At 37.3% G+C, this 26118-nt stretch overlaps 1 protein-coding gene across 1 annotated transcript in view; it reads left to right on the top strand.

The window, feature by feature from the left end:
* The window catches only part of MYO10 (myosin X), a 152854-nt gene that overhangs the window by 90843 nt on the left and 35893 nt on the right, over nt 1–26118 (top strand). The window contains exons 17-18 of the mRNA XM_083358382.1: nt 1131–1239; nt 1983–2063. Of these exons, the coding sequence (XP_083214508.1) occupies nt 1131–1239; nt 1983–2063 (190 nt within the window). The remainder of the gene's footprint in view (nt 1–1130; nt 1240–1982; nt 2064–26118) is intronic.

Below are 26118 nucleotides of genomic sequence, written 5' to 3'. Positions count from 1 at the left end.
AAGAGACTAATATAATGGCAAACACACAAAACTATGTGTTTGCCAAAAAAATAATTTCTTACGAAGGATCTTAATATCTATACTATAGACATATTCCAAATGGAAATTATTTTATTATTAGAGTTTGATGTTAATAAATTCATGGTTATTAGAATAAACCAAATCTTTGTTATAAACATCCAGAATCTAGATGAATTTTTTTATAATTAGTTTTTATCCCTCTTTAACAGACTATTACACAACATTCTTTACACAAATAATGTATGGTACCTTGAGCAGTAGTTCTAATATGGAATGATAGCACAACTGTTTTCTAAAATAAATAGATGTAAAATTAGTTTTGTTTATGCCCTTTCCCTCAGAAGCTCAGTACCATATTCAAGAGATTATTGTATTTCAGAGATAAGTAACCCATGTTCTCTAGATTTTGCTGACTAACCAACCAACTCTTAGAAGCTGTCACTATTGACCTGGACATTAGGTGTTAGGGACAGTTCAGGAACACCTAGAAAACTTCAGATTCTGAAATATGTCTGCTAAATCAGAGTTGCCTGAACTGTAAGTTGGGTGACAAATAAATTTGATAAGTAAATAAAAGTATTTGGTCATCCCATCAACAGGGGCAAAGAAGTCTAGTTTAGTTTATTAATCCATTGTGGTAAAAGCAGCAGAGAGTTGTAGCTTCTTAAAAGCTAACAAAAATATTATGACATATGCTTTTAACACTATATGCCTGTTCAGCAAACGTAAGAAGTTGTTCTTTATAGGTACGAGAAGAATATCCTTGGGATACACAAAATGTGAGAAATAGTATTTAATGTAATACGAGATGACGGGGTTATGGTCATCTCATCTGTGTTCTCTGTAATGTGCTGACAGTCCATTTCTGGTCACTATATACTTATCTTGATTCAGCTCTTAGATTCAGAGGAAATAATAATGAGAGTACATAAGTCTGCTTAGTGTCCAATTTTGGATTGTCAGCCATTTCAAGCAGGCAAGCTGTGGAAAAAGTATCAATAAAAAAGCAGCCGTGTTTTTAAAGGAAAGAACAATCCTTGTGTAATAGACTTTGCTTTAGGTCTTTGTTTTTCTTACTTATTTAAACATTATGTAAATTCCTGTTTCAGCCTTGATTTCATATATGACCTATTTGAGCATGTTTCAAGCCGCAGCGGTCAAGATACTTTGAAGTCTGGGAGCAAGCATCGGAAGCCCACAGTCAGCTTACAATTTAAGGTTGCTTTTTTTTATCATCCACTGAGCTTTTTCAGACATAGTGTTTTGTAGATTATTGTTGCCTAAATCTCCTATCAAATCACTTTCAACTAAGAAAAAAAAATGACTGTTGTCTCCAACTATGAATATGGGGTTTTTTCCCCCCAGAACGTTTTCCTGATCATTTAAAATAAAATATTTATTTGTTGTTCACTCTTTGTTTTCCTAGTTGGTTTGATGCCATGATAAATCATCAGGTGTAAGCCTGCCCTAAAGATAAAGCAGACTCTTTTTTTTAGGTTTATCTCTTGATAAAGCAAAATTTGATATTTTACTCGGCAGTTCTATGGGCAAATATATTCTGCATAAAAAGAATCTCCGTCCTTGTAGTTCAGGAGCAACTGAACATTGTTTTGCAGTATAAATTTTATAAGTGATAATTGATTTAAATATTTAACTTATTCAGCTCTGTCAGTTTTGAGGCCATTGACACCCCTCATTAGATAAGGATGAGCACATTACGCATAGTGTAGCAGAACTGATTTTGTCTCTCTGATGTTTAATTTTACTGTGTCATAGAGCTTATTTTTTAAAAAAAAGGATAAGGAAACCATAGTTCGGTTTGTATACTGTGCCACCAGGTGACGCTATTGTGATTATTAGGAAAACTTCTGAGATGGGTTAGAAATTTAACTCTTTCTTTCTTTCTTTCTTTCTTTCTTTCTTTCTTTCTTTCTTTCTTTCTTTCTTTCTTTCTTTCTCAGGATTCTCTGCATTCCTTAATGGCAACGTTAAGCACATCCAACCCTTTCTTTGTTCGCTGTATCAAGCCAAATATGCAAAAGGTAAGCTTAAGATTGCATTTTCCTTGGATCATTCACCATGTATCTATAGATTGATAACATAGATACAAATCTAACGTATCTTTTGGGACTGTTTTTGCGGTTAGAAAGGTACGACTCTCTTCTAAATAACGTTACATATGGTTAAACAAGCTGGCAAGTTCCTTACTGGTATGTTTCAAAGCCGTGTTCACTCTAAAGGCTATATACCTTAACAGAATCTTGCAAATGACTGATCATTAATTGGGGAAAATACCGGTAATTTATCTTTATAAAGAAGTTGCATAATTTTGTAGTTTATATTAGATGATCTAGTAAGACAGATGTTAGAAAACACTTCCAGAAATGTTTAACTCAGAAGTAAATTCTATTAAGCTTAATACACATTATTTCAACTTAAGTGTATACAGGTAGGCTTTATTACCCACTGTCTATACATTGAACATTCAAAGTTGCAACAGCAATGAGAAAGGAAATTTGCAACTGATCCTCAACTTTCAGCCATCGCAACATTCTCGTGGTCACATGATTGTGCTTCAGTCTCTTGGCAACCAGCGTGCATTTATGACAGAGATCAGTGAGCATATGGGGGCCAACGGTGTCCATCAGCAGCCAAGCCTGCCGGCCCCTCAACCGGCACACTCTGGAGCTCTGCAGTCTGCTGCCAATACAGGCCCAGCCCTCCAGCAGCAGGTGGAGTAGGGGAGGGGGGAGGCATCTGTTTTTGCTTGGAGAGCAGGTTGCTGCTGGTAATCTTGGCCCCCTTGCAGATCTTGCCCTTGGCCCGCGCATGGAGCCTGTTCCCCTCATGCACCCGATGCAACTTGGCCCCACCTCGGGCTGCTGTGGTGGCCTAATGGACCTACACGAGCTGCTAGTGGCAGCACATGTGCCCACAGAGAGGGCTCTTGAGTGCCGCCTCTGGCACACGTCCCATAGGTTCGCCACCACTGATATATGAGGTTCTGCAAGTCTGAAATTGTGTGAATTGCAACGTTCAAGTTTACTGAAACTGATAGGCAGATACAGTATTTTACTATTAAGAGAGGCAGAAAAATGTCAATGGACAAAAAAACTTCGAATGAAATATTTTCTGTAAAGGGAAAGAGTAATGCCCTAATTCCCCCCCTCCCCATTTTAAGATTGTTGGGTATGTCCTTCTTGCTTGTGCCAAACATGCAGATTATGTAATTTGGACGCAAGAGTCTGAGAGAAAAAAAGGACATTTTAGTAGCCACCAAGATCTTGGAGAAATATTTTCAGCTGCCGGTCAGTTGCTGGTACAGGTTTGACTTCAAAATTAAATTATGAAAGCTCTAAGGGGCTAACGAGAACAAGAAGATAGAGCAACATTTTTTATCTTGATAAGGATCTATTTGAGGAATTCCAGGCATAGTGAGCAATTTAAGTATTTTGACCTTAACTGAACCTGAAGTCTATAATCCTTACAATATGCAGTAACTTTGGGTCATTTAATTTCAGGTAATTTTATTAGAACTGTGTATTTTTAAAAAATTCTATATTAGAAAAATGCATATTATGCTAATCCAAAGTATAGTTATACTCATAATAGATTTTTTTAATTGCTACTATGTCCATCATGGACAACTTACATGAAAACACTTTGTGGATTTGGAATATATCTATTATCTAGAGTAAAAGCCCTGATTTACTGCTTATAGGAATTTGCAAAACAAATGACCTCTAATAGCATCAATTTTCACTAATGTTTCTGGACCCCAAATTGTTCCCATAAATTTTGTTAGAAAATAACATTTATGAGGTTTTGCATTTTTCTACCACTTCCCCTTGGTGGGAGGGGGTGGGATTTCTCTACTTTTTACACAATATATATTCAATTTGGTGTAGCAGTTAAGGCATCAAGACCAAGAGTTCTAGTCCTGCTTAGACACAAAGCCAATTGGGTGACCTTTAACCAGTTCAAATTTTAGTCTTATCTATGTTTTTTTTAAAAAATAAAATAAAATAAAAACAGAAGCATTTTCCCATGGGAAGGGTTCTTCATAATTAATTCCAAAATCTTATTTTGGTTTTATCTGGACCCTTAGTCCATTTGTATCTTGTAAAAATTTTAATCGCCCTTTTGCTCTTTATTAAAAAAAAACACAAATTAAGTTCTTAAACTTGTAGTTAAAACTTTCTTTGGCTAAGAATTGAAAAAAGCTCACCTCAAATTTGTCCAGCCGAAGGTTTCTAATATCTAAAAAACAGTTAACGAGTAATTCCTGAAAGTGATTTGAAAAGGAATTATGCAAACTTAGTGTCCTTTCAAAGGTGCTGGCGATGGTTTGAGCAAGATGGTTATTCCATCTCCCAGAACTCTAAGCCTGCTAGAGTCTAGATCTCTTAGCAAACAGCAGCTGTCTAGGGCACTTGTGGAGAATATCAAGTGCTTTCTGATTCTGGAGAGGAATTATTGAAGAGCTGATCTACCCACCAGCTCTTCATTGAAGTTGTCGGCTTTGTTATTTGCAGAGTTGTCTTCTGCCCACTGTTTCTTCCTCCAGAAGCCCTCCAAAATGAACAGAATAGTTGAACAAACTGAGTGTGATTCTCACTCGTGATTCTTCAGGTTCACTTAATTAACTAAAATTGATGGATTGTTATTAATAATATTCACTCTGAGTTGATGCAGTGGGGCATAGCCATAATTGGCAAAATTACTACTGAAAAATTCAAGCAAAGGGGGATAGACTATCATGGCCTCCTATCACATCGTGTTGTGAGAAAGAGGACAGGCTGCTATTGAAACTTGAAAGAAATAGAGGTAGACTTGTATTTGCAGATCTTTACATTTTCAAGCTGTGCAAGTATTAGTGTTTTTCTTCTTCTGAATGCTCAGGCAAACAAAAAGTAAATCCTTGTGAAGGATTTCTATAAAGATGGCTTAAATCCTAAGTTGATTCTGTACGTAGACATGGTAACAGTTCAGGGAGATACGAAGGCTGATGATGAGAAGTTAGAAGTGAAGCACAATGGAGGGCAATTATTTAGAGTTCCTATCCCCTATGCTAGGTTTTGTTTGCAAGCATATTGTTCATGTCTTATCACTGAAGGCCTCTAAAGAATATATTTGTTTTCAACATTGTTCACATTTTCAGCACTCATAAAGGAAGATTACTGCCCACCCTCCCCTAGGGTCTTGATTAGAGTAGTGTCTGCTCTTGAGCCAACATTGGCCAGGCATGATTTCCTCTGAGCAGCAGCAAGAATGAATTAAAAGAAACATAGCCAAATACATCACATGAAACTCTCAAAATACCAGCAATCCGAAGAAAGCCCTGTTTTGTGTGCAAGTTTCAGTGCCTCTGTGTGAACGCGTGCTTAGCATGTGCAGCTGCTGCAGTTGGCATTGCAGATTTTTGCCATTGATTAGGAACTAAAAGAGGGAATCATTTAAAGAAAGTGAGAGAAATCTCTAATAGATGGATGTTGTCAAGGCCATCTCCTACAGAGACAACTTTTCAAAAATTCATTTTGAGGCAAATAGACTTACCGTAGGTTGTAGCAGGACCATTCCTGCTTTCAAAACAAAATTACTAATATTTTTAAAAGCTACAGAGTCCGGCTATTTAAGTAAGTTCTTAAATTGTTCACCAGCAGAAGTAGAAAAAGCATTAAAGTATACTTTTTGTGCACAGTTTAAAAAGTGAGAAAATTATCATAATGTGTCAGGCAGTTAAGATATATATCTTTATATTAATCCCTGTGAGTGTGTATAAAATTGGGTTTTCAGAATGGTATAAAAGTTTCAGAGGAAGGAACGAAGGTAACACAGAAGGGGCACAGAATTGAAAAACATATGTATTCTAAATAAGCTCATTTTATGCCAGTTTTTACGAGTCAAAATTATTTTTACAATCTTTGTAACAAATGTTGATGTGCACATTAGTTGAATGTGAAATTCCAGATCCAGTTGATAAAAACAAACAAGAAGGAAATTGTCATCTTACCTGACCATGCAAAAAGATGGAGGTTGGTTGTTTATTTATGTATCTGGGTTTTTAAAAAATATTCTTCATATTACTTATGTGAGCGTTTAACAAGATTGGAATAGTTTAAATATGTAAAGTAGAAAATAAAGCCTGTCAGTTAAAGTCTGTCTTTTGAAAGAAAACTATTTTGAATATTGGAACTGTTTAGGAAGAATTTGGACTTACCCTGTTGAAATTCTTGATGCTAAACAATGGTGGTTGCAAAAAAAAGAAAGAAAGAAAGAAACCATTTTGTCAAATATATTATTTGTTACTTGTTCCATTTCCATTTCCATTAGATTCTAGCTAGCAGCAGTGTTTTAAATCTATAAATTATAGATGAGAAAGACATTTATAATTAAAGGAACAATTTATGCAGATAAAATGGAAATACAAGAAAGATTTATTAAAATTCTAATTGGCTCCTCCCAGAACAAATGCAAGATTTTTATTCTAATTGTGTTCATTTAATAGATTCTCATTAAGTGGAAATAACTAGTCTCATTACAGTTGTGAAATTAAGCTCCTATCTGATATAAAAATGAATTCCAGTCCTAAGAAATTAAATAGAGAGAAAGACCTAGTGACACCAATATAATGAAAAAAAACGTATGCCATGGGCAGACCATCCACTTCTCTTATAGCATATGTCCTAGATCAGGGAGTCGTTCAGATAGTCAGTCATTACCTGATTAGTTTGTGACTTGACAACGTGCTGTACATGGGGCTGTTCTTAAAGACTACCCAGAAGCTTCATTTTGTCCACAGTACATTAGCGAAAGAAGTAATCTGCATGCCTCGGTATTCATCATGTAATGTCGGTACAATACAAACTGCACTGGATGCCAGTTTGCTTCTGTGTGCAGCTCAAGGTGCTGGTTGTTATAAAGGCCCAAACGGCATAGTTAATTCTTTACGTGGTTTCCTATAGCATCTGCCCAACCAATCTGATCCTGTAGGATTAGTGTATTCCAGGTTTCTTTGATTAAATAATCTATCAGACCCAGGAAGTGTACTTTTTTTTATATACCAGTGCCTTCCCTTTGGAATAATGTTGTGCCCAAATTCTACATCAGCATTTCCCAACCTTAGGAACTTGAAGATGCGTGGACTTCAACTCCCAGAATTCCCCAGCCAGCTATGCTGGCTGGGGAATTCTGGGAGTTGAAGTCCACGCATCTTCAAGTTCCTAAGGTTGGGAAACACTGTTCTACATGATCCCCGCTCTGCTATTGTTTGTTCACTCTGGTCTTTGGAAAAGGAGAGTGAGACCGCTAGCTTCATTCCATCTGGTCTATGGTGCTTGCCATATCTTTTATCTTTATCTTTTATTGATTTTATTATATTTTTTATATTGTTGTGAGCTGCCCAGGGTCATTGAAAGTTAGAAAGCATGCAAGTTTAATTTTTTATTATGGTTGGTTGCACAATCAGCCAGATGTTTAGACTGGATGTGGCATTTTTATCAATCTATCAAGTCCTTCTCAAGGATCTGGGATAGGCAGATGTAGTTGCTTAATATCTTTTAGTATTATTTTACATTAATGTCAAAGCTATCATCACAGGATTCAAATTGTTCCAGATAAAACGGCCTTTTGCAATTGACTAGTGATAATTTTGTCAATACCAAAGGTATTCAGATGGTGCTTCAGATGTTTTGAGATTGCACCAAAGACAAGTATTATTGGCGCTATCTTTGCTTTCTTTTGTCACAGTTGTTCTACTTCAATTTGCAAGTTTGTGATTTGTGATTTATCCAGTTTTTTTTCTATTCTATTCTGCTGTCTCCAAATATTGCAATGTCCATTATCTAGATTTTTTCTTTCTTTCTTATCAACAATTGTTAAGTCTGGATTGTTGTGTTTCAGGTCTTTGCATGTTTGAATTCTAAAGTCCCAGAGCACTTTAACTTATTTATTTTCCATTACTTTTCTATGTTTTGGTCCCACCAGTTCTTACTTGCAGGTAAATGGTATTTCTTACAGATATTGTTGCTACCTTGTCATGCCATTGTTTGTAATCACTCTCAGCAATTTTGCACCAGCTAACTAAGGTGCTCCACTGTTTCTTCAGATTCATTGCAGAGATGGCATTTGTCGTCTGTTGCTGTTGTTGTGATGAGAATGATGTTTGCAAGGCAAACAGTGAGGGTACTTGTTATTTGAGTGAGTCAGGCCAAGAGAAGCAATAGACATTTAGATAAGATTATAGGTGAGGTCAGTTCCAAGAAGTAATGGTTCTCTTGGTACAGAGAACAGGATTGAGGTGGTTAAGCTTGAAGAATAAGGTGGAAGCAGACAACGCAGATACGAAGTTTTCAGTCTAAGTTGCAATATAGGACGGTTTTCAGTACTTTGTATCTTTACGGAGTTGGCAAGGTCCTCTTACCTTCCATGACCCCGGTTACTTTTTTTCTAGGCCAGCATTCTAGGGAATGCCAGAAGCTGGACTGAGCTAGTGTATCATTGCTAACAGTTCTCCTGAGTTAGCATCAGCATGTGGTCTTGTAGAAAAGTGATGGGTAACTAGACTTTACTACCCAACACTGCTCAGAATAAACCAGTCACAGCCCACTGACCAAAAAAATCTTTAAAAGTTATCTTCAGAGCTGTAATTAACCAATCCTGCTGCACAAAATAGTACGGTCTAACAATGTTCAAGCTTCCAAGTTAAGTCCATTTCACCAACCAAGAATCATGGTCCACCACGTGAACTTGAAAAAAATATGTTGGTTTTGGCTGCTAGGAACTGCAGAAAGGTGATAATCAAATACTTGTTTGGTGCTTGTTCTGATCTTCTTGACCACAATTTAAGGAGAATTTTGAAGATGCTTTATTGCATAGCAAGCTCTGCCAGCAAGAGAAAAAATCGTTATATAGAATAGTCATATAAGAAAATGATAGAGCAAGGCAGATGTTAGTAAAGATACCGTTGCTTTCAAGACATAGGAAACTCAGCCGAGGAATTTTTACTTCATTTTATCCGATGATCAGTATAGAAAGATCCAATTGGATCTATTGTTTAAGGGACCTGGCTAGAAACTGGAGACTGTGAGTTCCAATCCTGCCTTAAGAATGAAAGCTGGACTGGGTGATCCTGGGCCAGCCCCCCCTCCCCTCTCTCTTTCTCTCCCCAATCCATCTCATAGGATTACTTTTGTTGTAGGGGAAAATAGGAGGAAGGAACATTAGGATCACTGCTTTTAGTTATTTATAAAAAATAATACAGAAATTCTTAAAAATTTTAAAAAATATGGACTGTTTTTCTAGGTTCTGGCTGTCACAGCTGAGATTATGGGCATAATAACTTTTAAGATTCAAGGGATTCTGCCAGCTTATTAGGAGAAAAGAGCAGCCGTGTTTACTGCCTATCAAAAGTATTAATTAATGATTAAATTTGTATGCTACTCAACTCTCAGCAACGCTGGGCATTTTATAATAAGCAAAGAAATTTCAACAAAATCAATAAAACATAAAAGTTAGAAGATAGAAGATAGCAATGAAGGGGGTCTGACTCTCCTTTGTCAAAGGCCAGCATTTCTAAACAGCAACAGGGTCCATTCATATCACCAGAGGAAGCTTGTTCCAGAAGATGCCTGAAGTAACTGCATCTATCTATGAAATTAGGCTGTGGCTCTACACTCTGAAGCACAGAGTAAGTTTAGGGACAATAGCCAAAACCTGAGAATTGATGGATGAGCCCTGGGTAACAGAGAGGGTTTTCCCCCCAGAGGAATATGGTATAAATGGCAGGTCCACCACCAGCTTGCCTCTTGCCTTATTGCTAATTTCCCAATTATGCCTAAAGTCAATTTTGCCTAACCTCACATAATATCACAGGATTATCTTTTGCTAAACCGTATGTGTCAGGTCAAGGTAATAATTCAACCTTGCTTCATGGTAGATTATTAGCAAAGTTTTTTTTTTTTAGGTATCCCGAAGTACATTGCGAGTTAGTACTAAATTAAGACAAACACTGTTATCTCATAAAACTTTTGACAAAGTTGCATTATGTTAAGCAATCCAGGGTGTTAATAAGTTACAGTTGGTCTCCTTCCTTTTCCCCACCATTGTATAATTGTAATGAGAAAATATGCAACTGTAACTCATCTCAGACTATACTGATAATTTAGCTTAATATAGTTATGCTACAGATAAAAGATGCTTAGAAAGATCAACATCTTTAATGTTCTGTATGTCTTAAGTGTCACAGTTTTATATAAATCTTCAGGACTAGATAATTTAATAGAAAGATAAAACAAATGGTTGAAAAGGCTTTGCTCCTTTGAAGAAAGATATTATTAAATGTCAATTATTGTGTGGTATCAACCTTTACACATGAAAGGCTGCCCCAAATTCATAAGAAGATATTGAAATATCAGAGTAAAACTGCTAGATACTTTTACAACCATGGATATTCACTTGGTGACTCTAAGGCCAGGTATTCTGTCTAGGGCCAAGCTAACTCACAGGTTTGTTTTGGAGAAAAGTAAGAGTAAGGATTGTCATATGTATTTTTTTGAACTAATAGAAAGTATATTTCATAAATAAACCTAAAATCTCAATCCAATGCATATCTGCGCAAAATAAGTCCCAATGAGTTTAGCAGCGTTTAGTCTCGAAAGACTACAGTGTTTTACAGCATTAAGTACAAAGAACTAAAGTACTTAAATGTCCTCTGTTAAAATCCCTAGGACTGAAACTTGCTTAACTGTGGTAATATTGATCCTCAGTTTGCTGCACTAAAATGTGATTTGATTCCTTGTGGTTTTAGATATTGTCTTAACATGTTGGGTAAACTAGGTCGCCACAGTAAATAATAACATGCTTATTTGTACAGTAAATTATGACATGCATATTTATATATAAACGTATCCATTAGCTTTTCTTAACTTGGTTTTAGGGTTTAGAGTAGCTTGTGAGCCTAGTTCATGCTGTCCTAAATTTTACAGGTTACAGATACAAAACACAGGAGATTGGAATTTTGGCAAAAACATATTACCCACTTAGAGGTTCTTTTCCTAATTTGTCAGAGAACCAAATATTTGACTCTCTACAGTCCTTTTATCAATAAAGAGAGACCCATTCTCTACCGACCTTCCTGAATTCTATTTACTAGCAACAGAAACCTGTACAATGAAGCTACGCTTATCTCTTGCCACTTACTGTTGGCAGAGATTAACAATACAGTGCCTTGCTACCACTTTTTTTGTTTTGTTTTGTTTCAGCCAAATGCTATTGAGTCAGCCAAAAAAAGAACGTGCAAAGCAATCCTTTGATGTTTCCATTGCACATAACTTGACCTCCTGGTCAAATTCAGACATAAGTCTCTTTCTTATTCACCAGACCTGGTTGCAAATCAAGAGGCTAGCTTTAGGAAGGTGTTTTTAATTAAATCAATCCTCATTTTTTATTGATTTTTCCTTAGCTAGTCTTTTAATTGCATAGATAAATCCAGGTTTATCTAGAATTTTAAATCAGCCTTTGAGGGGAGGTTGCAAATACTAATTGAGGAAGAGGCTGGTTAATGTTAAACATAGCTGGCATCGATGCAGCTGTAATGCTTAAACCAGGCAAAGAAAGAAAAGGGGGAGAGGTTCACTTGGGAAAGAAGGTGCTGTGCATTTTCAGGTGATCTGATAGGTTATTTCAGCTTTTAACAATTACAAAAAGAAGCAGCCTTAAATTTTTCACTAGGCAGTTGACTGAAAAAACAATTCTAGTACTTTAACATATAGGCACATATATATATATATTATCTGGGTTCTTCACGGATCTACAGTGGAGAGTCTGTCATACCAAGGCAATTATGAATCTCTTTTGAGAAGCTTCTTACTTTTTTGAAATGATGCCAACAGATTCCCTCACCATCAAAAAAATCCTTACTCTGCAAGTACCTGGCTGTAGGATGAAAATCAGCAGGTGGCAATATAATGTCTTCTTTCTTTTCTTGTGCAAAGGGAACAGAGTCAGGCGTTGACATGATGGAAGACCAGCTATGGGCCCAATGTAATACAGGATTATTTGGAAGAATAACAAAACTAGTAGATCTTTTTTGTCCCAAGTTACAGGGCCAAAGTTTGAAATGAAAGAGGTTCTGTGACTTTACCATGGAGATGGGAATAATTTGGCCTTTGAATGTTGCCCGACCTTTGTTTCTTAGCAACATAAAACTAGTCAGTAGAATATGTTTCTAGTGCACCTAATTTAGACTATCAAATATTAGCTTTAAGAAAGCTAATTTCCCATAATGATTTTTCAGACACTTTCATTAATAAGCAACAAGAAAGGAGATCAATTTCACTTGGTCCCTTCCCTTTCAAATCTCATTGAAATAGTGAAACGTATTTGCCTAATGAATAAAACCATTGTGTGTCCAATGGAATTATTGCATGTGTAATCTTAACACTGTAAATTTTGAATTGCTATAGCTACCGTTGTTGAAACTTTAGTTTCAGTGGAACCAGCGTACAACTGAAATTACATTCCAAATGGTTAAAAACACACTATCTTAGATCTTCTTCCCTTCTGCTTGTCACAAAAGTGTGATCTGTTGAGTCAAACATACTTTATCAGACATGTGTGAAAATCTCTTCCATTTCTTTTTCATTTTTGTGATCACTATTGAATTATGTTGTCAAGCATTTAGCACAAATTAATGAAAGTTATCCTTAAAGGGGGAATACAGTGGTTGATTATTGCTGGAAGGATTTTCTTATCTCTATCCTGAAACTAATGAGTTATCATTGGTTTAGTTAGGCATCTTTCTCAATATGTGTAGTAGTTAACCCTAGGTTCTTTAAGATAGGGGGAAGTGAATTCCATAGCATAGAAGTTAATTTCTTGACAATATTGTAAATACAACACTGAAGAAATGAAGGATTAAATTATATTGTATTTTACCAATCAAGAGTAGAAGACGCAAGAAGCATTTTTAGATGAAAATAAAAAATAATAATTTTCAGTTCAAACAACATTTCTGTAGTTATGCAGTTTGCCACCTGTGGATCAGATTTTGTTCTTCTTGATTGGTGCACTGTAGCACAAGTGGATTGACTGGCTCAGTCCTAGAGATCACTGTTATGAGCAAAATCCATCCTGGGCCCCTTGAAGAGATGATCATATAACTGCTCCTGCAAGAATAATATATTTATTTATTTATTGAATTTGTGTACCGCCCTATTCCCGTAGGACTCAGGGCAGTTTACAGGGCAGTTAAAACCATGAAATACAAAAATTAAAATCAATTAAAACAATTAAATTCAACCCCCAAAAGTAAATCTAAACCCCAATTAAAATTAAAAACCCCTCAGTCTGGGCCAAACAGCTCGAAGAGCCAAGTTTTCAGGTCCCGGTGAAATGAGCAAAGGTCGGGGGCAGTCCTAAGTTCCGTAGGTAGTTGGTTCCATAGGGCAGGCGCACCCACAGAGAACGCCCTTCCCCTGGGAATAACCCGTCGGCATTCATTAACCGGCGGTACTCTGAGAAGGCCCTCCCTGTGGGAGCGCACAGGACGATGGGAAGATGATGCTGGCAGCAGGTGTTCCCTTAGATAGTCCGGACCCAAGCCATTTAGGGCTTTATAGGTCATTACCAGCACCTTGAATCTCATTATATTGATAATGATAACTATATTTAATAGTTTTAAATATTAGCTACTTCAAAGTTGTATGTAGGTATACATGTTTGTAAAATCGCTTGAATAGTTAGAGACATAAAACTCCAGGCTCTCTACATTTTTTTCATGTCAGCTTTGAGGTTACTATTATTACTTCTTCATCCTTATGAATGTCTTACAATAAGAGTACACCACCATTATTTCTCTTCTTTCTAGCCGGCTTTTGATAGTATAGTAGCTTTGTAACCTGAAGCATAGTAAGATGGATAGTTTCCTTCTTTTCATTATCTTTGTCAGGCTTATATCACAGGAACATTTGGAAACAGCTGTTTGGATTCCATCAGAGCATTAACTCCGCCATTTTCATTAGTTTTCCATTGAAACTCATTGTTCAACAACAGAATACAGAAAACAACAGCACTAAAGCAAGCATGGTTTATATATGCAGCTAGGGGCCATGGGTTTCTCATTGCCATTCTGCATGAACTCATAAAACTCATAGTACAATAATTACTCTAATTACACTTAATAGGCTTAAGCTTAAAAGGGAATCCAATTGAAAATTAAGGGTCCTGCTACCAAATGAACAGCTCCTTGTGTTAGCAACCCAGAGATTTTAGGCAGCTATTCTGTCTTTCCTTTGTTAAAACATGATTGGGGGGGTGTAGTAAAAGGCAAAACAAACCAGAAGTAGTGGGTAAATGCAGCAGACCTATTTACAAATGAGTTTCTGGACACCCCTCCACTTCTACAAAGAAGGCAAGATAATTGTACAGTATAACCTTGCCTGGAAGCACTGAGATGCTGGTACTGAAGAAGAAGAAAAATATAAGCCTTTTCTTCCTTTGGGGGGGACTAATAATAGCATAGTAACATCAAGTTAAACATAAGTTTAACACACATAATTATACACACACTAACATACATGTACAATTAAATTTCAAAAAAGATCCTGAATCTTACTATAATATCTACTATTCACATTAATCCAGATGGTTTAAATAGTTTCCCATTACTGAAAGCTGAAGCAAACTTAAAATACAGGTCTTTACTTTGCATGTAGTGCAAAGAGAAGTACATCTTTCAGGTAATATTAGGCTAGCCTGATAGAGATCGCATAGCCGTTGTTCACCTGCCTGGTCTGGACCTCCTGGCTACTGTTGTAAACAAGAGATGTTTCTGCTTTTTTGGTCAATGGAGTTAGGTGGGAAAGGACAGCTGTCTCTGTTTAACACACATAATTATACACACACTAACGTACATGTACAATTAAATTTCAAAAAAGATCCTGAATTAAATCTTACTATAATATCTACTATTCACATTAATCCAGATGGTTTAAATAGTTTCCCATTACTGAAAGCTGAAGCAAACTTAAAATACAGGTCTTTACTTTGCATGTAGTGCAAAGAGAAGTACATCTTTCAGGTAATATTAGGCTAGCCTGATAGAGATCGCATAGCCGTTGTTCACCTGCCTGGTCTGGACCTCCTGGCTACTGTTGTAAACAAGAGATGTTTCTGCTTTTTTGGTCAATGGAGTTAGGTGGGAAAGGACAGCTGTCTCTTAATTAGAATTTCACAGCATGCCTTTCCCCCTACCCAGGAGCAAATCTGTGACTATCTCCAAACCCGATTTATTGTGCTTCAGCGGAAGACCACTGACTGATAACAATGTGGCAAAGAGGAGAAAGGCAGATTGAGGTTTAACCAGCAGGGGCTGCAAGCTTTAATTAGGATGACCTTAAGTGAAGTGGCAACAGACCTTTCACAGGTGGAGAGGAGTGGCTGTCAAGGCTTCCAGCTGGGTTCCCGAAGCCCTGCTGTCAGTTTCACAAAGACCTGTCAGCCCTAAAGTTAACTAGAAGTTGCCTTCCCCCCCTATTCCCTCACTATTACGTTGAACACAGTCTGTTTCCCATTTAGCAGAAAGACAGTCTGCTTTTTGCTTACCTTATCAGTGCAGGATTCATATATATATAAACATATGGTACATAGGTACAGATCATGCCTGCAGGGAGAATCTTTGGAATAAGACAAGATTTTTTAAAAATATTTTATTGTGAGTACCTGGTGGCATCCTCATTGCCCATTGTTTATATCCTCCTTTGTGAAGATTTAAAAACTACAGAAGGAGTGCATGAGTGTCTGTTTTCAATAAAGAGAGGTATACTGCCTTGCTTCTCTGAGAAGATAATTTGGCAGAATTTGTAATTGTTTCTGGCCGTTGACAGAATTGCAACATGCCCACCTTGTAAAAATGAATTAATGTGTTCCATCTCTCTCTGTTTCTCATTCACACAGAAATACAGTATATATATACACACAAGCAGTACAACAGGAACTATTTGATCTGCAGTCATGAGATAAATGAAAATTGTTGTGACTGAGTATTTTATTTGAATTGTGGAGTCTGAAATAAAAATCCTAATTTACTTTGAGCATGCAGTTCAGTAGACTTGAATGGAATGAATTACATATGGTTTATACGTTTTTTTTTGCTCTCTGCACATGATTTGGGATCATGAATTGTGAAATAACTGGCAGCTACATGAAAATCTCCCTAACCCTTGAAATCCCCTTTAGCTCTTAACTTTGTAATTTTGTGAAGCAGAGGATATGCACCCGAAGGAAATGACTAAAAACAGAATTGTATAATAGCCTTTTGATTTGACAGATCTTAGCTTCTAATTTTATTTCTTTGGGGTTGATTGTTTTATTATTTTAGATCTGGCTCAATTTGGGGGGAATGCTTTATGGTTTATTCTTATGTTCCTCGAATTATGCCAGAGACATTTTATTGTCAGTATTATATTCCACCAAAAGTGTTTTCACTGTGGTGGTGGTGGGGAAATCAAACAATAATAAAATAATGAAATAAATAACTAAAAACATATATATAGGAGCCTTGGTGAAGCAGTGGGCTAATGCCTCCTTAAGTAACACCAGCTGCCTGCAATTAGTGCAGGTTCGCGTCCCACCAGGCTCAAGGTTGACTCAGCCTTCCATCCTTCCGAGGTAGGTAAAATGAGGACCCAGATTGTTGGGGGCAACTAAGCTGACTTTGTAATAATGCCACTTGTGTGTGTGTGTGAAAGCCCTAATAAGCAGGCATATACATAGAATGAAGGCTATTGCTAAACACATTGATTTGTGCTTTAGATTGTAAGCCGCCCTGAGTCTTCGGAGAAGGGCGGTATATAAATGGGAATTTTAAAAAAAAATTGCTTAGATGTTATTCAAATTGATTGGAAATTATGTATATTTGCTTGATAGTGGAAACCTTTTTTAGAAACCTTAAATGAACTAAGCTGGGTGACTATGTGGAATGCCGCTTTTCTTTTTAAACAGGCTGTTTCATATTCTGAATTTCCCTTGAGGGGAATTTATTTTGAAGACTATGATTATTCTTCCTATGATAAAAGAATTAATTTTAGAGATGGAATTTCAAATCCCTGCATATAGAAGGATCTTTTTTATAATCTGTTGGACTTCCTCACTCACTTCCTTTGTCATGTTTTCATGAGCTTGAACAATTGTATCCTGTTGCAATGGAATTGACTACAATGTGCTGTGTGCATTTACATTTATAAAATGATAGCAAGGCATTTTACTGTACAAAATATGGATATAAAACAGTTCCTCTTTGAATAAGTATTTCTTCCGTACAGATATGAAATGAATAAATACTTTGTTGCAGTAGAGATAAATTGTTTCTAGAAATGGAAATGGTTTGTCATCTGCATTTATTGCAAAGATCAGAGCATTGCTTCATTTTTTTAACAAAACAGATAGGTAAATATAGCAATACTGCTAAGCTTGTAAGCCACCCTGAGTCTTCGGAGAAGGGCGGGATATAAATGGAATTAAAATAAAAATAAAAATAAAAAATTCTGTTTCACAAAATTAGTAACATTTGACCTGAAATCTATACAATTTAGAATAACTGAAAGAAATAATATTTCCAGTTAGCAGATTATTTTTCATGCTAGCTCATTCTGTTTAGATTTCATTTTTTAAATTTTTAATCTTATTTTTCTCAGTTTCTTTCACAATTCATTTCTGTTTTTGTTTGGTACCCAAAGGCCTAGCTCCTTGGTGGCAAGCCTATGGCACGGGTGCCATAGGTGGCACGAAGAGCCCTCTCTGTGGGCACGCGTGCTGTCGCCCCAGTCCTAGGCCTTCAGGTGGGTTTTATAAAACCTATTTGCTTTGGCCCTCCGCCGCCATGTAAAAAAAAAGGTTCAATCAATCAATCAATTTCAATTTCTCGCGGAAAAAAAAAGTTCTCAAAAAGTTAGAATTGATTGATTGAACTTTTTAGTCCCACCCAGTCTGCTGTTACCACTGCAGCCATGCCCACCCAATGGGCCATTCCCATCCAATTGGCCACACCCACCCAAAGGGCCATGCCCACCCGGCACCCGATGATACATAAGTGGCTTTTGGGTTGCAGTTTGGGCACTCAGTCTCTAAAAGGTTCGCCATCACTGGCCTAGCTATTCATAACCACCTTCATTGTTCCAGGCTTTTTTTCCCTATTTTTTTTTTGTTTTTAGTGACTAGACTGTGTACATATCTGGCACACAACTGGGCTGAATATAATTTTATATATTATTTGCATATTAGAAGAACACTATTCCTCTTATGGGTTAATTCCCTTTAATGGATTAATCCAGAGAAATTAGTTAGGCATATTTAACTATAGCCTATATCAGGGGTGTCAAACTCAATTTCATTGAGGGCCGCATCAGCATTGCGGTTGCCCTCAAGGGGCCGGGTGGGTGTGGCCTGGGTGGGCGTGGCTAGAGTACATATGGCCTACTGGGTGGGCATGGCCAGCTCTAGATCGTTTGCATCAAGGGTGCCTATGGGGGCCTGGGCAGGAGTGGGACAGATCTGACGGTCTCTGGCAGAAGGAGGGTCTCTGGGCCAGGGCCAAGGCAGTGGGGGCCATTCCCTCACTGTTTCCAGGATGGCTTCGCGGGCCACATGAAACCACTTTGCGGGCCGGATCCGGCCCCGGGCCTTGTGTTTGACATATCTGGCCTATATAATTTATGAAGGTGAAGAACTATTTGAAAATTTAGGTATACAGTGAAAGCCAGTTCATATTCCAGACTTCCTCTGGAGCCTTTTCAAAACTTTCCATTGACTTGTAATTTCAGTCAGACAAAAGATAGGAGTTGCTAAATAGATGGGGATTAATCATATTATTGTATTTTATTGAATTCATTAAAATTTAAATATGTTTAATCAGATTTATTTTTCCCCTGAGTTGAATTCTTATTAAAAGAATAAGAAGGCAGGTGAAATCGTCCGATTTCTCTGTGCTGTGATATATATCCATACAGAAGATGAGGGTCACCTAAGCAAAATACTGTTTAGGAGGAGATTTATACTGTTGGGGAATACATTTTGAGCAAATGTGATTGATCAAAACTTATTTATTTGAAAATTTAGAAGGGAGGTTTTTCTCTTTGTGAAGACAACATGGAAATTAATGCTATTGTTGCTGCTGAACATTCGGAAGTACTAAACTGAACACCTAATATTGGGACTCATCAGTCACAGATAGTCTCCATATGCTCTGCTGGGGTTTGAATTTAAAGGCTTTTGCACAGACGTGGCTACATAGCAGAGGTAGTCCTTGACTTACGACCACAAAATTTATGCTGCCAAATGAGGCATTTGTTACGTGAGTTTTGCCCCATTTTATGACCTTTTCTGCCTCAGTTATAAAGTGAATCACTGCAGTTGTTAGTAACAGGTTTGCTAAGTGAATTTTGATTCCCCATTTACTTTGCTTGTCACATGACCTCAGGACACTGCAACCATCATAAATATGAGTCAGTTGCCAGTTTTGATCATGTGACCATGGGGATGCCACAACAGTCATGTGAAAAACAGTCATAAGTCACTTTTTTTTCAGTGTTGTTGTAACTTTGGACACTAAGTGAACTAAATGAGGACTACATGTACTTGGGTTGGAAAGTGTAAAATTGGGCTGTAGTTAATTCAAAATAAAAGCCACTTAAAGATACAGTGCATACACAGTTACCTGAAACTACTATTTATTGCTTGTGGTTATTTAAGAAATTACTTTTGGCTCCAAGCAGACAAGTTTAATTTACAGGATAGTGCAGGATTTAAGATTCAGTTCTCAATTTTGGCTTCAGAATGCACAAGTTCCATACATATAAATTTAGCACTTCTAAAGCAGCTACATATTTTCCTGGGGTCAAGCAGCAGTTATGTGATCCTCATCAGTTATGTCTGCTTTAACAATTTGTATATAAATGCTGTGTTTGTGTTCCCAGATGCCCCCAAAATGTTCTTTCAAATTATTTCCGGAACATTCCACTATCTTGTTAGGTTTAACTTCAGAATGAATGATGGGCTAGTGCTATATTGCTTGCCCAATTTTTCATTAAAATAAAGGGGGAAAAGATTCATCCAACTTCCATTCTTTAAAAAAATGCAGGTACAAAAATGGTGATTTGCCCCTAGATTCACAGATCAAAGTTCTATAGCTAGAACTGCCACATATTTGCACACAAGGTGCTTTTCAGTGTACAGGTTGTCCTTATTTAGTGACTGCCTTGTTTAGCAGTCGTATGCATTTATGACAACGATGAAAAAGTAACTTTACAACCATTTCTCCCATTTGCGGGTCGGTAAAACAATGGTTTTAAGTTATTTTAAGTTATGCTTAAAATCCTACAAGCTAGACTCCAGCAGTATGTGGATCGAGAACTACCAGAAGTACAGGCAGGATTTCGAAGAGGCAGAGGAACTAGAGATCAAATTGCTAACATACGCTGGATCATGGAGAAAGCTAGAGAGTTCCAGAAAAACATCTACTTCTGCTTCATTGACTATGCTAAAGCCTTTGATTGTGTGGATCATAACAAACTGTGGCAAGTCCTTAAAGAGATGGGCATACCAGACCATCTTATTTGTCTCTTGAGAAATCTATATGCGGGCCAAGAAGCAACAGTGAGAACTGGACACGGAACCACTGATTGGTTCAAAATTGGGAAAGGAGTCCGGCAAGGCTGTATACTGTCGCCTTGCCTATTTAACTTATATGCAGAGCACATCATGAGAAAGGCAGGGCTAGATGAATCAAAAGTTGGAATTAAGATTGCCAGAAGAAACATCAACAACCTAAGATATGCAGATGATACCACTCTAATGGCAGAAAGTGAAGAGGAACTAAAGAGCCTCTTGTTGCGAGTGAAGAAGGAGAGTGCAAAACTTGGGTTGAAACTAAACATTAAGAAAACCAAGATCATGGCATCTGGCCCTCTCAATTCCTGGCAAATAGATGGGGAAGAAATGGAGGTAGTGACAGATTTTATTTTCCTGGGCTCCAAGATCACTGCAGATGGGGACTGTAGCCAAGAAATTAAAAGACGCTTGCTCCTTGGGAGGAAAGCCATGGCAAATCTAGACAGCACACTAAAAAGCAGAGACATCACCCTGTCAACAAAAGTGCGTATAGTCAAGGCTATGGTCTTCCCAGTTGCAATGTATGGCAGTGAAAGCTGGACCATAAGAAAGGCTGAGCGCCAAAGAATTGAATCCTTTGAACTATGGTGCTGGAGAAGACTCCTGCGAGTTCCTTGGACCGCAAGGCGATCAAACCGGTCAGTCCTAGAGGAGATCAACCCTGACTGCTCTTTAGAAGGCCAGATCCTGAAGCTAAAACTCAAATACTTTGGCCACCTAATGAGAAGGAAGGACTCAGTGGAGAAGAGCCTAATGCTGGGAAAGATTGAGGGCAAGAGAAGAAGGGGACGACAGAGAATGAGGTGGCTGGATGGAGTCACTGAAGCAGTAGGCGTGAGCCTAGATGGACTCCAGAAGATGGTAGAGGACAGGAAGGCCTGGAGGAACATTGTCCATAGGGTCGCGATGGGTCGGACACGACTTCGCAACTAACAACAACAAAAACAATGGAAAGTTGAAGTAAGATCATGAATACATCACAGTTTCACTTAGTGCCCACTTTTTTTAACAACCACGTTCCCAGTCATGATTGAGTTCACTAAACATGGTCTACCTGTAGTCAGATCTTCCATTAATGTGGAAGTTATCAAACTATCCAAAATCAGATGATGCTTATTATATGTGCAAACTGTCACTGAAGCTGCAATTCAGTGTACATAGCATTTTGCAGCAAGTCTGATGATAATGAATAATAAAAGGTCCTAATCTGATTTTTTTAGTGACTCCGGGCAATCATGGAGATTAAAGAAACTTCAGGCTGGTTCAGTGATCTCTAAACTATGGTTTGAGAGATCAAAAGTGAACATGGCAAAGAATCTCTTTTCTGTTTACTGCTCCATTTCCCCCCAGGAATGATCTATGAAATAATGTGCCACCAATAGGTTGGGCTGAGCCTCTATCTGTCTGCTGTGGCCCTTTCTCAATCACTCCCCCAGCTAATGGACTGCTATAGTACAAATTCTTGCCAAGGTTCTGCACAGATTATTGGGTTTGGCATTGGTTCGAGAACTGTGTAAAAGCAATACAGATTTCCCCCTTACTGTAGGTTGGGGAGATGAGGCTGCGAAAGAGTAATGGACCCAGATTAGAGATGCATACTTTTTGAAACTACTAGCCAATAGATAGTGCCAGAGATCATATAAGTCCTTATTTTGATGCGAGCCAGGCTCATTTATTTCAGAATAATGTACACAATAATAAATACACATATACTAAGCAAAAATTATATTGGAGAAAATGCTGTGTAAGCAAAGGGCTACAAATTATTTAGGCGACTGAACTGATTCATTATGCCGTAAAGGAGGGTAAACATTCACACCCACTCACATACCAAAGTTGCTATCAGGTCTGACTTGAAGTTAATCCAAGTCCTGCAGACGAAATCTTGAAATCTTCGTTCTGAGTCTTTTCTGAAAGATGGCACATTGAACTGCAACTTTGTACCACACTACAACTGGTCAGTACCTGTTGCATGTATTCTCAAGAGTTGTAAACCCTAAGCAGCAGAGAGTAAATCTGTAAGCAATAGCTGCAAGGTAAGTTTCATTTGTGGTGACTTTGTTTTGTCTCAAACTCAAGGGCACAGTTTTGTTCCAATGAGATAATTGGAGAGAAGTGCAACACTTCTAATATAAATTGCCTTTTGATTTCCAACTTAATTTTAGTTGTGTGTGTGTGTTAGTGATTGTCTCTTGTGCTGCAGGCATTATTTTTAATAAAATAGTTGCAGGGTTCGGTCCCGTTTTGTGAGATGTGCAGAGCTCCCATTTCTGCAGAGCAGAGCAGAGCAAAGGAGTGACTTGCCCTAGTGTCATTCATTTGCATATTTTCCTGTGCAGCCCTCCCAATCAGATCTGAAAGACACACCATACTAATTATCCTTAGAAAGGGAGGGGTTGTCATGGCAACTGAGCACTTTTTAAAGCACTAGGAATAGTGTTCATTATTGTTCAGCGTCTTTAGCAGTGCAGGGAAAAGGTCAGTGTGGCGGTTACTTTCCATATGAATTTTGCCTCTGAGAAATATGAATTTGCAGTGCACCCACAATGCATATGAATTGGTGAGTGATAACTTATTTGGTGTTGCAAGATGTTTCTTATGTTTTGAGAAATTGGGCATAGAAAAGTATTTGGACAGGGTGCAAACTTGCAGCAGAGAAAAGCTTATCATACTAAGTTCTCTTCCTTGCTAACTCTACTCCAAGACCTTTCCTATCGTAGATGAAATTTTGATATTTATCGTGCTTTGTTTCCAGGCAGAAGGTTAATACTTTATTGCCTGAATATAAAGTATTAACATATACTTCTGTCTACTAATAATAATAGTAAGTACAGATCTCTTAATTTTCTTATTTTTTTATCTTGTGTAATGCAGTGAAATGCAATCCAGATTTCCCAAATATTGGAGTGTTTAAATTATTTTAGGGGAGGAAAAAAAGGGAAAATAGTGTTACAATTTTTTTTAAAAAAAAACTTATAAAAGTACTTGCATTTTTATGTTTCCTAATACAGTATAACTCTCTCTCTCTCTCTCTCTCTCTCTCTCTCTCTCTCTCTCTCTCTCTCTCTCTCTCTGTGTGTGTGTGTGTGTGTGTGTGTATTATGCTCATTTTATGGCTATTCCAAATGTGTTACTTTGACATGATTTTAAAAACAGAATGTATTTCAGAAAAGCATGATAAAAATACACTAATGAACTTAGATTTTTGCCTGATTAAAATATATTGATCAAAATACTTTAAAAGTCCTGTGAAAAGCTACTGTTTATAGTGGTCATTGTTACTTGTGTATTTGGACAATGTGCTTAAACTTGGGAATGAAGACAGAACTGTACTCTGATAGTACAAAATTTAGCTTTTTTCTTCAAGTGTAATAACAGTGGAATGTTGCATTTGAAGTATTTCAATTCTTTTTATGAATTTCTGCACATGTCTACAAAATATTTTAAAGAAATTTGAAAACAGTTTTTGCAAGGATAACATCAAATTCTTTGGTGTTTATTGTAAATGATGTATTTGTGATTTTCAGGTTATAGTATCAACAGGTTTTTATTTGTAGCAGTAAAAATAAAATAGTAAATACTTTTTCTTTAATGCTTACTCACAAAATCGTTAGGAATATTTATGGTAACTTGTTGCTTGATTTTAGAATTCTTGGTACAAATTTCTTCTGGAAAAATTGGCTAAGGTATATAAAACACATAGCACAATCTTTTAAAATAGGAAAAAATGGGGAGTATTTCTCTATGGATGACACAACTCTTATTATGTCTTAAAGGAATTATGCCCATATTTGTGCCAGTGGCATCTGATTTGCATGTAGGATTTGATTACCTCTTGGGAATGCAGATTAAGGCACTTTATTATTCCTTAGAGATGCCATGAAATTATATCTTTGCCAAGGCTCCGTTTTACTCTGTCATTACTGTCAAGCATTTGGAATTGCTAAATAGCAATGAAGACTAGTGAGTTGAGATTGCTGATTGGATTAAGCAGGATTCCTGGATTAGACAGGAAAAGACTCAAAAGGTAGATCTTAGCTCTGTAATTGTCTCTTTGGTTTATTGTTTTTGGAAGCAAGTTTATTACATTCTCTTAATTAAATTTCTGTGTCTAGCAATGTCTTAGTAAATATTGTAGGTGGTTCATTTACTAAATCCATGGTTCCCAAATCCTATATACTAAATATTTATGTATAAGGTCAGGATTAAACATTCAGAAGAAAACTCTGTAAGTGAAAAAGTAGCAGTCATCTTCTTAAGTACTGATAGTATTTAGTAGAAATACATTGTTTTACCTGTTTAATGTACAAAGAGCAAAACAAATTTCACAATATTTTGAAATGTCTGTAGGCTACGCAATTTAGAATTTAATGTGTATCCTCCCTAAAAAAAGGATGGTGACGTCATACTTCCCATTTTTGAGATTACAAAAAGTCATAAAAAGCTACAGTAAATTAAGGCAGCATTCTGTTTCTGCAGAATATTATGGGGAATCCATAAATGAAACATACGTACACTGTCACCTTATTCGTGTTCTCCAAGAACTAATATAACACGATTTGTATTCCTTGATAATGATGGATGAATGTATCTAATCTATATACTACTAAATGTCTCTTTGTTCGTAACCTTCAGATATGCAAAATGGTGCATCATAGGGCAAAAGTTTTTGAACCAAGATACCTGTAATGGGCTAACTTACAGAATGCATCCAAAATCCAGGACCCATAACTCCTGTGGGTTTGAAACTTGGCAGTAGTGACCATTTCAATGCTGCTTCGTTGCTGCTCAGAGGTTGGCAGCAAATTGGTCCTGCCCTGGCTTTTCTTTAGCTTCTGGAAATCAGCAGATGGTCCATCCTAGCCCTCCAGAGGCCTGGTAGGCTGCTCCCGCTGTTGGCCATTTGAAATCCGGTAGACTGGTCGGGACCCTCGTCCTCTGGAGGTAGACCAGCCCCCCGCCATCAGTTGCTGGAGGGTGGTCAGTAGCAATCAATCTGGCAGGAAGTCACAAGATGCTCCTGTTCCATTGCTTTTTTGCCCTTGATCATTCTGTTTCTCTATTTAAGTATGGAAATATCTCTGAAACGATGACCCAGCTGGTTTACGGGTTGTCTACTTTCCTTTTAAAGCTGCTCAAGATACTGGCCATCCCAATATCAAGCTGCAGATTTCCCAGTTTTAACTGTATGGTGTGTACTTCTTTATGTTCTAAATTTCCCTTCATTCCGTTTCCTTGGTTGATCACCCCTGATTCAGTATTATGAGCAAAGAAGAAAACCCTCTCCTTTTTTGCGCCTCAAGTGTAACACAAATAGTCTCCATCTTGCTTTCATTCGCTCAACAATTGTTACGGGTGCATTGGGGGGAAAAAAGGATGTGCAACTGATCTGTGGATTTCCAACTGTGTCACAGCATCCCCCATGGCCATGTG

Source organism: Vipera ursinii (assembly GCF_947247035.1).
Source record: "Vipera ursinii genome assembly, chromosome: 3".
Taxonomy (NCBI): domain Eukaryota; kingdom Metazoa; phylum Chordata; class Lepidosauria; order Squamata; family Viperidae; genus Vipera; species Vipera ursinii.
The sequence above is the reverse complement of the archived record's forward strand: the minus strand, read 5'-3'. Positions and strand labels throughout refer to the sequence as shown.